The following is a 14,831-nucleotide window of genomic DNA, read 5'->3' as shown; positions in this document are numbered from 1 at the left end:
GTATTTTGAAAATCTTTGTTTTTAAAAAAAGACAAGGGGTTTCTGAGTTTTGCCATTCTTATTTCTGTTAATCTGTCGCTTAGTATCTTTTTAGAGAAGTAACATCCCTTATCTATTGAACTAAAATTTCTCTTTATAAAGCTTTGTTTTTCTCAAATGGTCTTTGTTCTTGGTACAACGACTTCTCACAAATTATTAGTGATTTTTTGCATATCCGCCCATTTTTGTAGATTTGTGTTTTTCAGTGTTGCAATAAAGAGCGGTCCTCTGACCATTTGAAAACAACGCAATCAAATGTTGTTGATGTCCTCAAGGAACAGCTTATTGTTTAATTGGCTGGGACACCGTCTTTGTGCAAATTTTAGATGTTCTTTTTGCGTATTTTTTTGTTCTTTTAGTAGTCGTGTTACATATCTTGGATAATGAAAGGCCTCACTCACTCTCAATGGAAGAGTAAACGAATCTCTCAGTGATTTCAGTTGATGCATAATGTTTTTTATCAGCTTGACATTAATTCTTCAAAAAAAGCAAAGTTTTATATTAAACTTTGCCCTTTTTTTTACAGAGTTCTTGACTTGTTACCAAGTCGCATTGAGGAACAATCCCAAATTTTTTTTCTAATGAAGTGCATGTTTATCTTTTTTAGTATAGGGTTTATCTGATGCCATTTTGATTTGGTTAATAATGGTTTCAAGAAAATGGACGAGTTGTGTTCGTAATTAATATTTGTAATTATTTGATTTTATGGCCGTCTTTTCTGGTAGTCATATTAATGACAGGTCTCATCGGCTCTCTAAGGTAGATTGTTTTATCTATTTAGTAGACTGTTGAACGATTTGTCAATTTGTTTAAATCTCCGTCATTTGGTAGACAATTAAGTGAAAAATAGATGAGCGCGGTCGGAACTTTGTGCGAACGCACATTACCAAGACTCCTTGTTTTTAAAATTGAGACAAATGTCGAGTCAATCCTTTTGATGAGACAATTTTATGGCGCTGAAAAGCTACCGAAAAAAATATTCTTTTGGTATGTTTTGTGTTTAGTTTAAGAGGTCATATTACAATGAAAAGATTTTAGGATTTAAATTATCTTCTGAGAGTTTTCAGTTTTGCAAAAAATTTTCGAATCCTGGGGCAAGTTTTTGTATACTGTTGTTTTATGCTCTATAGCCCTGAAGCAGTAATTACGCTATTTTATTTTCATTACAGTTTTGTATACTTTTTAAATTTTTTAAATTTTAAAACTCAACTATAACGAATTTAAACGAACCACAGAAGAATATTTTTGCCGATATTTTTTTGGTAATCGGGGTGTCATCAACTGACCGTCATTGCTCCAAATTTGAAACAAAAAACGTACGATATTACCGATGGAAAAGTAGAGTCGAGCGAAAATAACATGGTATTTCGTCCTTATTTCTTAAGATGAGTTAAAAATGAATGTAGAACTGAGAGAATGCTTCTGTTCACTTGCGCGATTGTTTTTTCAAATGGAAGAAAACTAATCATTTTTTTCTATTAATGCTTAAAATTTTTGCAATAATATCTTTTGTTGGTACCTTGCGGGTTTGGATACAAAATTGCTTCCATTCGGTAATTTTTGAATTTTGTTTATAAAAGTAGGTTTTGAAACAATAAATAGTCTTCATAGAGTGATCAATGCAACTGTATTATGTATTATGTGTTCGTTTCAGGAGAGTTCAGACCTTAGAAGAAGAAAATGAAGACATGCTGGCAAAACTGAACAAGTCTGATCAACTCAATTCACAACTCTCCGTGAGTACACCTGACTAATGACAAGACTCTTGAATTTTGGTGTGATAAGGCATGGCTGTCTATGGAACATTGAACCTTTTTTAAGATTAAGTAGCTGAATTCATAAATTTTCGGTGCTTTTAACTCATGTTTAAATTTGTTCAATAACAGTTCAGTTTCATTTAAGGGATTTTAATGCGATTGCACAATTTGGAAGAACTCAGCGCTTTGTCGTCTTACTCTTCCCGTTAATTGTTAAATATAACCCCCCCCCCCCGTTAATTAGGTGACATTGAATCTTATTAGGTCCTAATAGATTCTGAGAATAGATTTGGAAGTAAGCGGACGGCTATCCACCGCATGCATTTATTTGAGTATCTTAACTCCATGAGTAAGCGAATTCCTTTTAAGTTTAGTCTTATAACCCCATTTTGTGAAAATGAATTCAGAGGACTTAGAAGATTCTCCCAACCTTTGTCGGGTTATCAATTTAACCCAAGTACAAGTAAACCATATTAACTAAAAGAAAAACACTGCTTTTATGCCGACATTATTAAGTGAATTTTCAGCGTTTTTGAGTCAATATTTTACGGCAAAATTAAGTTAATCCTGAGTGCCTAAATTAATCCTAAAATACAAGAGGACATCCAGCCCTCAAACACAATGGACAGCTCCTATGGTCTTAGCTGTTTTAAACTGCATGCTTCTTGACAAAATAAAAAAAACGTCACAGCTGCTGCCTTGATAGATCGATGAAAATATGCTTGACAGATGCCTTAGAAGCGTTTCTCTGGTTTTCTGTTTCAGTTGCAAGTAGAAGAGAAGATGCGAGAGATAGGGAATATATCTCGACAGCTGGACACAGCCATCCAGGATGGGAAGAGGTCGGCTGAAGCACAGCAGGCCAGACTCGCCAACAGGGAAAGATCCAGCCAGGCCAAAGTGATGGAGCTGGAAGCACAGCTGGCAAGGAGCAAAGCAGAACTCAGTCAAGTTAGACGCGCCAAAGAAGAGGTCAGTGTTAAGGAAGTGATTTGTATGTGAGATGTTTCCAAATTGCTAAGATAAAATGAAACAACATATAACTGATAATTGGGTTGATAAGTTCGAAAAAAGCAAGGAATAATGGTGCATTTGTCACTCATCTAACATACGTAGAAATTTGGGGTCGTTATGTGACCACTAACTGAGAAAAGGGGCGGCTATTATGGTAAAAAGACCCGAATTTTGATTGGTTTTGGAACTGATAGTTGCAATTGATAGTAGTTGAGCACGATTAGATGATACCCTCCAATACTGAATTGATAGGGTTGATTTAGTCTCCATAGCGCTTTGTTGTGAATGAATTAGCATGAGCATGTTAGGTACTAATCATATGCCTGTTGTCCCTCCAACACCTCCTCCTCATTTGCTTGTCTATGACGGCAAACGATTTTTCTACTTTTAAAGAAGAGAATTTATGGAAAAAGAGCCTGCATTCTAATACTCCTAACAATTAACGCTTATACCATTTACTGAGGCGAGCTTCATTGTATGGATGTTTGAAATATGATCGCGGTTTTGTTTCGATTGAAAAGAACTCCTGTTCTATCATAGTTCAGCTTAGCTATCAGTAGCAGCTAATAAGTTGAAGATAAATTCTGTTATTTTTAACAGACGGCAAAGCATTGGCGCTGTTAATGATCTTTTCGACATTTTTAGCTTGTTATCTGCGTGACGTTTGATGCATTTTGTTGCCATTCATGCACGTCGAAAAGCTGAAAGTAGCTCGTTTCCTCAATGGCTTCACTGTGCCGTTTGCTTTACCTGCAGCAAGCCATTATTGCGGTCCTATTTTTACGACTAGGAAAGGAGTAATGTTAGTTTATTCTTTTAAATCGGCAACTTCTTTTAATGGGGATGTGAAGTTAAATGCCGCACGTGAATGCAAGTGTTTAGTTCAATCTGCTGAACAAAGGTCAAAAGCAGCGAGACGATTTAGAGTGGGTTTTGTTTATACAATGATCTAACGGAGAGCAAGAAAAGTAGGCGTAAAAAGATATTGGCGAAGCGAGCGTTTTTTTTAACTCTTTTACTTCTCATCTCAACTGGATTTCCTCTCAAAGTGTTAGCACGTGACTGTACGCTAGGACCATTTTTTGCCATTTTAGTAAACTTTCGGATAAAATGTTGACCTATTTGTTGTCATTTTGCATTACGGACGCAGTTTTCGTTTTAGCAGTTTTTGAATTATTTCTACGTTTCCTACAGTCTAGTGAGTTTCGCTGTAGCATTTAATCTCTCTGGCAGTTAAAGTGAACTTTTCATTTGATGGGAATCAATTTTATGTAGTTCTTGTTTGAATGAAATTTGAATGAATTAAGTCTAGGTTCGGACTGTTTTTGATGTTTTCTCCTGAACTCTTTTTAAACAAAATGTCAGATAATTTTGTTATCAGACAATTGGCTGAATATTTGATGGACCACAATATTTCTTTGAAAAATGAAGTATTTGTGGTTTTCTTTACTCATTTATGCTTTCTTGAATATTTATTATAGCTGCGAAGCTTCAAGCTGGTCGGAGCTATACTGCGGTGTTCATTGAAGTTTAATTTGGATTCGTTTAAGGTCAAATGAACTCATCGTGTATGTATAATGATTTTCCCTAATGAAAAAGCTTCTACGGAATGGATTTTAACTTGCTTTATTAATTTATCGCTGAATGTTTTCAAATAGCTTTTGGAGAGGCGTTTTTTAACCTATAGCTGCATCTGTTTCTATTTATATTTTACGCAACGCAAGTCTGTTTCTCAGCTATTCTGGCAATTGGTCGGACGGATGTTTCTATTTTAATATCTACTGGAGAAGCTGGTAGTCGCTTATTGATAACACACGGTATCACAATTGTTTTTGGAGCCAGTTTTGGATTGTCACATCTGGTCACTGCCTATTTTGAAATTATCGCTGACAGTTTTGTAGATTATTAGTAGATCAGATTTCGATTTTTTAATTGATTGTTTCCTGTAAAGTTTACCTTTATAACGAAGTCAAGAATAAAATCGGGATAGACGTATAAAACCCAATTTTAGATGCCCGCTACGTGAACTTTGTTCTTACAAGTCTTAGCGACCACCTCTAATGCTTATTGCTCCTGTATCCTCTCATTAAGCAACAGGAGTAACTTTAAAATGATATCAAAATAGTTCGCATTTTAACAATATTTTTGTTCTTCCAATCGGGGTTATGGGAGTCAACAACCTCAATATCTCTTTTGAAGCTCCTCAGTGAATTGAATCCCCTCAAGACGCATCCCCGTCACTGATTGCAGCATAATACTGTAAAGCTGAGCCCCTCGAGTCTGATTAATAGCCGCACAGCGATAGCTAGGGATATTATTGGCCTTCTCTTGGTTTTTTTAAAACTCAAAGAAATTGAATTGTATTGGGGCGCTGTTTTTTTAAGATCTCTCCACACTTTTTTGAAGTCAAATTGGAGTAGTGATTTTGGTCACGCCGAAAAGGGAAGTGAAGCGAAAAAGCGAGTGGTTTTGCGGCGTGAAATTTTTTTGCTCTAATTTTAATTAGAGTGAGAATACGGTGTTTGAACAAGAATTCGCTTTCTCGGTAGTGGTTTTTTTTTCACATGCGGCAATTTCACTTCTTCATTTTAGATCTAGTTTTTTGTTTGAACCAAGTTTGCATTTCTCGCTAATGGTTTTTTGTTCACTCGCGGCAATTTTACATTGATATTGTTTTTTTTTAAATTTTTATCTGATTTATTTTTCCTAGTCAACTCATAGTCCGTTCTAGGTCTAGTTTTTTGTTTAGTCCATGAAAATTCTTTCAATTGTACGTCAGGACTTGTCCTGCTATGTTTTTTTATTTCGTCGTCAATATTTTTGTTGCGACCATATGACGTCACAACCACTTCTAATCTGCTTTTTGTTCATTCGTTCATGCAATTTCAACTGAAGCGCGTGCTTGACGTCATTTTTCGCTCTTAGTGGAGCGAGTTTTTTGTTCATTCGCGTGATTAAATTTTTGGTCACACTTGACTTACCTCACTCTCAAAAATGACTTCCTCACTTTGAATTTGACTTCTATTTGCGTTAAATCAAAGAGATAAGGTCAAATGGTTGTGTGTCACTCTAAATGAAGGTTATTTGAGAGCAGCTAATAGAGGCACCAAAAACTTATACAGATTTTTAGTCAAAAAATAACATAGCCTTCAATGAAAAGACAATTTTTTTGTCTGTCTTTTCTACTCTTAGCAGCTATTGCTATTGCAGCTATTTTCTGACAATCTGCCAGCAATATTGTTAGTTGGTTGGTTATGTTAAAAATTTGAGCTGTCGATAATGAACGCAAAGAGAAACGAGTGCTCCTCAACCCTGGCCTTTATTACACAGGCGCTCTGAGAGTAATTGTGTGACAATTCCGGTGGTAAATCGTTTTTTTTTTCTTTTTGATACTGATTGATTTTTCAATTGATTATTTCTCACTTGCATTGAAAAAAATTGGTAGCGTTTTCAATTACTCGAGATGCATTTGAAACTACTTTTAAGTATTAAAAATTAGCTTTAATAATTTTTCTCGCACAAAATTTTAGGCAATGATTGAAGTTGTTTTGTTTTTTCATGCAAAATTTTCTATTGAAATTTTTGCAATTGAATTTTACATGATCTTTCATTCTTAATGTTTTGCAGCTGAATTAAATTTTTGGCAGTTATACTACTTAAGCTGATATCAAAAGTACGCCAAAATTGTTTGAATTTAATTAATTGTAATGGGCGGTGTCTGGACAAAATAGCCCAAAATATGCCCAATATTTTATTTTAAAACTTGTGCATAATAATTTCTGTGATATAATTTAAATTGTAAGTTAAAATATAAGAGTAATTAATTGGGCCAGTCCTGAAAGTGGCGCATGTTTATGCCTCAGCTGTCCGTGCGACTTGATTTGAAACTACCACAACCGAGCATATGATCAAATTATTCGCTTAAATAAAACAGGTTTACAATATATCAACTGCTGATTTGAAATCGGGTTATTGAACGATAAAATCAAAGTAAAGAAATTGGAAAAGGCGTGGTCTATTATAAGCTCTAATAACATCAACTGAAGGCCTTTAGCAAAATTATTGACCCTACACTAAATCAGGTTACAATCAATACCCCACGGGCAGCAGCAGGCTAAAAATAAAATTGAGCACCTGTTGTCGTTCGCTACATCACCATGCTTGTTTAACACAAAATTATTTGCATGTGAATGGGCACTACATTGCATGTTGCTCATGTTCATTGACAGGCTGATCGGAAATTCAATGTGAGGTTGCAAGACTTGAGAGACAGGCTGGAACAGTCGCACGTCACCAACAGAAGCATGCAGAACTACATTGGATTCCTAAAGACCTCATAAAGGATTATCAAATAAGAAATTGACGAGGAGATCAACTACTAGTAGAGACATTCTGCTCGTGCATGTTTCCTCCTATTTGTATGACAGAAATTGTTAATATTGGTAATTTCTTTCTATTTTCTGCTTCCTATGCATGCTTTTGCATTAGAATAGATTTGATACTTGTACTTAATTTTAAAGAATTCCTTTGAATGTCCTTCGCGAAAGTGTTGGGACCACGCTTTAATGGGTCAATTTTTACTTATTTTTTGTGACAAATTCTTGCACATCATGTAGCCATACTTCTCTGACCGAAATTGCATTGAATGTAGATGAGCACAAATTAGCGTAAAATTTTTCCGGTTTAAGGCCCAAGCAGCCCAACTTTAATAGTAGAAATAAAAAACGGCAAAAAATTGCTTGCTCGTTTTAAGTGCTCAATTTTATTACGTTGATTGATTTGGGGCCTCTATGCTCCATTAGCATAAATTGATCAATTTTGAAATCGTTCGGTCAAAGTGAAACTGATTTGTATTTGTTTCAGAATGTGCAACTGTACAACTCACGCCTAACCATGATGAAGGAGAAATTAGAGACTTGTCAGAAGGCTAACAGCAACTTACACATGTACATATCTTTCCTCAAAAAGTCATATACAAATACCTTTATTTGAATAATTCACATTTTATAGTCAACACTTTTCAACCAAAGTTAGAGCTTTATTTACTTTATTTAGTTATTGTAGTGGGGTCAAGTAATTTTGCTAGAATATGATCAATTGAATGACTTCGGGAGTTCAATTTTTGCGATGGCGTGAGAAAGGAGTGAAGAAACCATTAACTACGTCGGCTTTTGATGGTTAAGCCTATTTCAACCCAGCCTTGGAAAGAGGATTTCGAAGCGTGGGGCTATTTTTTTATTCTTACGAGATCTGCCCTTTAAAAAATCTAAGTTTTTATTTAAGCTTTTGTCACAATTTGACTTCTGCAAAATTTAACTCAATTTTAGTAACATTGACGTTATTTGGCGGCTATTGGAGTCCCATTCTAACTCATTTTCTAGTATTCGTTCTCTCAGTTACAAGATTTAAACGTGCTAGAAATCAGTTTCGCAAGATCAATATCACATGCAGAGTTGCAACATGTCTGAAATAGAACGTGTCAACCAAGTAACGGGACACAAACCATTTTTTATAAACTGAGTTGTTAAATTGCACTGTGGTCACTCATTGAATTGTCTTTTTTTCATCTTGAGTTAAATAGCTATGCTGTAAGATGAAAATAAAAATGGTTTGTGTAATATTTTTAGCTATAGATTTTCAATTTTGTGGCCCAGGCGTGGCACTTTCATCAAAAATAATTGGTAAAAGCGTCGGTATAATTACTAATATAAAACAATTTTAATCTATTTTACCGAAAATTTTAGGTCTTTGTAAAAAAAAGATAGTTTGAATATACGATAAGTTATAATTTCAAAATAATTTTTTCGCAATTTCTGTTCTGGAAAATATACAAATGAAGCCAAGTGATAATAAATTGAAGTTTTTAAAAGAAATACAAAGTGACCTTTTCTGCTGTCGAAGAAAAGAGCGAGGGCAGCTTGGAAACAAACTAAGTTTTATTATAGCTGCGAAGCTGTAAGCTGAGCGTAGCTATATTGCGGTGCTCTTGGTTTTTTACAATTCAAAGAATTTGAATTGTATTGGGGCGCTGTCTTTTTTTTTAAGATCTGTTCACACATTTTCATGATTTTTGAAGTCAAATTGGAGTAGTGATTTTGGTCACGCCGAAACAGGAAGTGGAGCGAAAAAGCGAGTGGTTTTGCGGCGTGAATTTTTTTCGCTCTAATTTTAAAGTAGAGTGAGAAAACGGTGTTTGAACAAAAATTCGGTTTCTCGGTAGTGGTTTTTTGTTCACATGCGGCAATTTCACTCTGATTTTTACTGTTTTTTCGATTTTTTGGATCGGATTTTTTTCTAAATGGTTTTCCCAATCCATTCACAGCTCATTCTAGGCCTAGTTTTTTGTTTGAATTAAAATTTCATTTCTCGCTAGGGTTTTTTTTGCTCACATGCGGCATTTTGATATTGATTTTCTGTTTTTCTTCTTTTTTTTGTTCTGATTTTTTAAAAATGGTTTTCTGAATTCACTCATAGCCCATTCTAGGTCTAGATTTTCTGTTTAGTCAATGAAAATTCTTTGAATTGTACGTCAGGACTTGTCCCGCTATGTTTTTTTGTTTCGTCGTCTGACGCTTTATTTTCGTTTTACATTTGTTCTAGAACATTCTGTCTCGTCACTGCTTAAATGGCTTTTTCGCGCTTGATTTCACGCTTTCTGCGTGACCTAAATTGCGGTTATTCAGAAACAGAATCTGTTCCTAAAACAAAGTTGATTGTAAGAAAACAGATTGTATGGTCCGACAGCCGAATGGTTAAGGCGACTGGCTGTTAATCCGGAGATCGCCGGTTCGAGACGCGATAGGGAAACTTTTTTTTGCACCCAAAAACAACCTCCTTTGAAATAAACTTGTAAGTTTTATAGGCGGCGGCGATAACTATTATCAACTCACTTCTGTATCTTTTTCCATCTGTATTTTACGGCACGCAAGTCTATTTCGCAGCTATTTTTTAATTAGAGCGAATTGCATTGTGGGATGGCTCAAAATAAGGCTAATATCAACTGTATCTTCGGAATCAATTAACCTGTTACACTCAACTTTTAACCGAGAACACATGCTTTAAGATGTTAATTTAGCACTGGTTGTGAAGAGGGTTGCTCGAAAAAGTGATTCAAACAAAGTTACAAAAAGATAATTTGCAAATATTGAGGTAAATATCACATCACGCCGTGAATTGCGTGGATTTTAAATACCAATAGTTTGAAAGTTCAAATCGACATGTCACTTGCATTTAAGCTAAGTGATTTGATTATTGAATCTTGCTTAGTTATTAACATAATGGACATTTTCTCTGTTTGTATAGTTAAATGTACGCAATAATTATTAAATATACGACAACGACGACTTGTCCATTATTCTCAAGATTTATCGGTCTCTGAAAGTATATTGGTCTTAAGGAAAGATCTTTTACGGATCGTATTATTCTGTGCGTTAACGTTTCAAGGAATTGAAAGATTTTAACAAATTTTTCTGCATTCTTTTTCAGATCGAAAACAAATAACATAAATAATTTTCAAAGCTCGCTCTTTGTAATGATTTTTTCTTTCAGTCAAGAAGCAAACGTTAAAATTGTTTAATTAAACTTACTTCAAAACGTCAGTTTATTCGTGACCAATTTTTAAGGTCAGTGCTATAAGATTATGTTGACGTTATGACTGTAAGGAAATTAAGTTGAAATTTGCTTCAACTTCTGTCAAACTTTTTTTATACAGTTACCGTTTATGATTGCAGTATCTAATAACCATGATAGTTTCAAACATGTCAATTAGTCCGAAATGGAAGAGAAGCTCATTGGTGCATGATAACAGAGGTATCCCTAAAGAAATTCGAGCTACTAAAGAAATTCGAGCAATGAAGTGTTAAACTAACCAAGTGCTGCGGACACTGGTTATGTTATTTGACAAAATAATTGAAATTCAGGCGTTTTTGGTTACAGTTGCCCACGTTTAACGTACAATTTTTCATCGTTGATAACAATAAAGTAATCGAATATTAAGAATGTTTGACAAAGTATTTTATACTGTTGTCCACGAAATGCCAAAACATTCTCAAAACTATCAAATGTAACTTCAGCAACACAAAGATTTTTATATCAAATTCTACTTTTCGAACTCTGTAATACTTTGCACATCTGAGTTACGTATTGCTTAGAATTTAAGTCATCGATTGATTATTTTAGTTTGTCCAAATAAAATGTTCGCTGATGGCATTTATCATTATTGCAACATTTGTTTGAGTACAATATCCTCTAATTTGTTCCAAAAATGATCTCCGGTAACTGCTGATTTTTAGGTTTTGAGGCTTTTGACGGTTTTTTGGAAGTTGGCAATTTCTGTGGCTCAATTTGGATTGAGAAGCACTCCTCCTGTTGATTTCTATACTTAATCGGAAAACCTGTTTTACTGTAAAAAACTCGACACTGCAAAACTCGTTCGTTTATTTGCTTTCAACTTTAATTAACTCTTGTTGCGATAACAAGTTATATACCCTACCTGTGAAATAACAGGTGAACGCTCTATTAACGCACCGCAATTCCTTCGTTATTAGATTACAAGTTCAACACGCTCTATTATCATCACTGTTACTAGATAAACACGGGCTATATATAAAAGTGTGATGAACTGGTAGTCTAATCACGGCAATAGTTTTTTTAATTTATGCAACTGTTGTAATCGCAATGAAAGATAACGTTATTCAACAACTCTGCTTAGTTCGATAACTTCGCGATGGGGATAACAATCATGTGGTAATATTGATTATTTCATCCACTTCTTGCGCTCAAACCTGCTGCTGATTTCCGACAAAATAAGAACGATCCTTCTGAAAGCTGTGCTAAAGGCAAGTGGACTGTACACTAAAAATGGATAGCTACGTTTTTGTTAAAAATAAAACTTATTCTCTCGGATGGGAGTTTTCGCGTGATTGACAAACTCGCACGAGATTTTCTGTTAATTTCTCTACACTCGACTAAAATTGTACCAAAAGGTAAAACCAAAACGTAAAACGACGATAACACAGATTTTATCACCAAAAAGGATACATAAACTAACAAATAGATATATTGAGCAGCACAAAACATGATGATGAGAAAGTTTCATTCAATACTCTAATTGAAATCATTCCAAGCCCAGAAACAGTTGCTTTCCGATTTTCGCGGTTCCAAAATTGTTTTAAAATCCAATATCTACTTGCAACATGTCTGTGTAATAATTGCCACGCTCTCAGACGATGACTGTAAAATTGCAGAGCTCCCAAAGTATCCGGCACCCGAAGTGCGGTATTTGCCCCACGTTCGCAGCCCATACGCGGCTTTGGAATGATGCTGGAATCCAGGGGGACAGTCGCCGTTCTTCAGAATGCAGTACGAACCAGCGGGCCACCCTGGAAGCGACTCAAGTTTCGCCTCAATTGGCTCAAGTTTGCTTTCGGTATCATTCATAAAACTATCAACCTGTAGATTTACGTCAGAAGAAAAGTTCTGGAAAGAGTCTTCAAGTTTGAGTGAGAGGTCAGATTTTAAGGAGTTTATTTTGTCTTCTAATCGTTGCATTACAAGAGTGTGAGTAAATGTCGCGTTTTGCTGCGGTAATCGATCATTGACTCTGATCGGCATCGAATGAATTGACTTCAAAACTTCAATCTGGACATTTTCGGTGCTCAAATTTGTTGTTGAATTTAAAAGAGAAAGATTGATTCTGAAAAGCTTCATCGGTTTTACTGTAAACATTTCGCCAGTCCATTCAATGTTACTGTTAATTTCATGAAGTTTGCTCAGGAAATCCTTTTTGCTAACAGTGCGACTTTCACTTCTTGAAACTGAAGTCTTAATACCAAAGAAACCCAGAAATTTCGGGATACCTAATTCGAACGACCCAGGCTTTTCAGTACCAGTTACTTCGAAATTCGACGAATTTTGCGCTTCTTTAGTTATTACGTGATTTAGAAAGCTTGTCAGTTTGTCAGGCCTCGCCCACGATGGTTCCCAAAACACAGATTCCCATTGAATGTCCTCAAAATCACTCACTTCAACTTCCGTCTTTTCCAGTATGTTTTCAATCGCTTCCCTCAATTTAACTTCACTTCCCGTTTCGACGTAGCCTTGTTCCGTAATGAGAGATCCGAAAATATTTTGACGTGTTTCTGAGAGCAGAAGATTCATGTCAGCCGATTTTAAATAACGAACAGCTGCAGTGTTGTGCATATTTGTCAGCTTTGCCCAAAAATTGCCCGACTTGATGTTGGATGCAGAAATTTTGAGATCTCTCCGAAAAGAGTTCTGACCACTGATTACAAACTCCAATTCCAGCGCATCAAATTTGTCACTGTTATTTTCCATATACGTTGCAAGTTGTTCACAAACAACTAAGGTTGAACAAGTGAAATGAAAAGTTGCAATTGATGAGCGACTGTTGCTGCTTTTCCAGGAATCGTCAATTTTGAGGTCGTTTGTCAAACTGCGCACATTTGACCTCCAAACCAGCCTGATTTTATCCATAGGCATAACTTCAATTTCTTCAGTCGCAACTTGAGAATCGAAGTTTGCTCTCAGGTGTCTGTAAACAGCTTCCCGAGCTTCCAATGACCAGAGCAGAACATCGAATGACATTTCACTTTGTCCAGTCAGAAAGTTTTGAGATGGTGTTGCTGTGTTATTGAGTAGGTACGCCAGAGGCATAGCGTAATAGCGACCCTGGATTCCAGAATGTTCGTAGACAGAGATATGACCAACTCCAAAAGGCACGGTGGCTATGGTACTGGGGGATACCTCAAAACTATGAGTTCCAATGCCCAGAAAATAGAGAGTAAGCGCAAGTAAAGTAACTTGTCTCATTGTTGAGCGATTTCAATTGCTGGTTTATTCTGACTAAAATTGAGCAGAAATGATCTACATTGAACGAACAGCATTTACTTTCGATCTATGATATTTGTATTGGGTGATCATGGCAGACATCCGGCTTAAGTTGCTTTCGTGAACCTACAGAAGATTAAGATAACAATCGGGTTGACAATTTATTAAGATAACAAACTCATTTGTCTATTTATACACTTGGTGATAAATTTTGGTGGCTTATGAAACCAGGGTTTATTTTCTTGAGCTCAAAGAAATGTCAAAGAACTGGCGTCTCTTTTTTAAATCTAAGTTCTTCATTCCTCTCCTCGATTTGATCAGAATCATTACAGCAGTGTCAAGTGGCAATTTTCCACGCAGCAATAATTGTAGCTATTTAGATGAATAAAAAAATAATTCTATTACTGGACAAAAAAATAAAGTATGTAAATATACTGTAGTAGACTATGTTAGCAGATTAAAGAAATTGGGAAAATATCACATCAAAAATCGAGTCATTCAAAATTTATTGTAGAGATAATTTTCTTTTTTGTACCCACTCTAGTTTAGATTCCGAAGCTTCATACATATTTCGTTCGCCAAAAATTCCAAATTTTTGGGGCCAAATTTGAGAACTTCCACATTCGAAGCTCGAAGAAACAGCATGACTGTGTGTTTGGAAGCAAATTTCCGATGTTTCCGTAGACTGGAACTGAAGGGTTGAAAGCGCGCAAATATCATGAGAATCAAAACCTCTGACAGGCAGAGACAAATGAAAATGTGAAGTTGTCAAATTCTGTTGTCGATCTGGTTTTTGTTTAAAAAGTTAATTAATTAAAATAACCTCACTTAAGCAGACAGAATCGATAGTTTTTACTAAAAAAGATGAAATTAACAGGTTGTAGATTTTTGAGTTCTTAATTGTGGATCTACAATAAAATTATTTCGAATGAATGCAGCTGGAAAATTCCCAATTCTTACACAAGAATATAGCAAAAGAAAAACAAAGTTGTTGAGCTTGTTTTAAAATCTATGATATGAAAATCACTTTCTAGATGATTGTTGAAGCAGAGGACTTTTCCCTGAGAAAGAAACTTACAGAAGCAAATGTATAACTATGCAAGCTTATCAAATAAGAAAAATAACTCTTCAGAAAACTAGGAAGTAACAAGAGATTTTTTTGCAAGGTTTTTG

At 35.3% G+C, this 14,831-nt stretch overlaps 3 protein-coding genes across 5 annotated transcripts in view; 1 reads left to right on the top strand and 2 right to left on the bottom strand.

The window, feature by feature from the left end:
* LOC142335236 (uncharacterized) overlaps positions 1–7,824 on the top strand; it is a 144,865-nt gene extending 137,041 nt beyond the window's left edge. The window contains exons 9-12 of one of the 2 annotated variants that reach the window (XR_012758863.1): positions 1,694–1,775; positions 2,562–2,768; positions 7,040–7,252; positions 7,674–7,824. Coding sequence is in view for 1 of the 2 variants with exons in the window: in XM_075383654.1 (XP_075239769.1) it covers positions 1,694–1,775; positions 2,562–2,768; positions 7,674–7,802 (418 nt within the window). In the remaining variant the exon portion in view is untranslated. The remainder of the gene's footprint in view (positions 1–1,693; positions 1,776–2,561; positions 2,769–7,039; positions 7,253–7,673) is intronic. The other variant, XM_075383654.1, reaches the window with a different exon arrangement.
* LOC142335302 (putative protein-lysine deacylase ABHD14B) overlaps positions 1–14,831 on the bottom strand; it is a 568,842-nt gene that overhangs the window by 485,152 nt on the left and 68,859 nt on the right. The gene's annotated exons all lie outside the window — the stretch shown is intronic.
* On the bottom strand, positions 11,994–13,640 carry LOC142349195 (uncharacterized). The gene has a single exon (XM_075400999.1). It carries the CDS (start codon positions 13,638–13,640, stop codon positions 11,994–11,996), a length of 1,647 nt encoding a protein of 548 aa, XP_075257114.1.

This window comes from Convolutriloba macropyga, chromosome 1, assembly GCF_964194025.1.
Source record: "Convolutriloba macropyga chromosome 1, txConMacr16.3, whole genome shotgun sequence".
Classification (NCBI taxonomy): domain Eukaryota; kingdom Metazoa; phylum Xenacoelomorpha; order Acoela; family Convolutidae; genus Convolutriloba; species Convolutriloba macropyga.
Note: the sequence above shows the minus strand (reverse complement) of the source record. Positions and strands in the feature narration are given on the sequence as shown.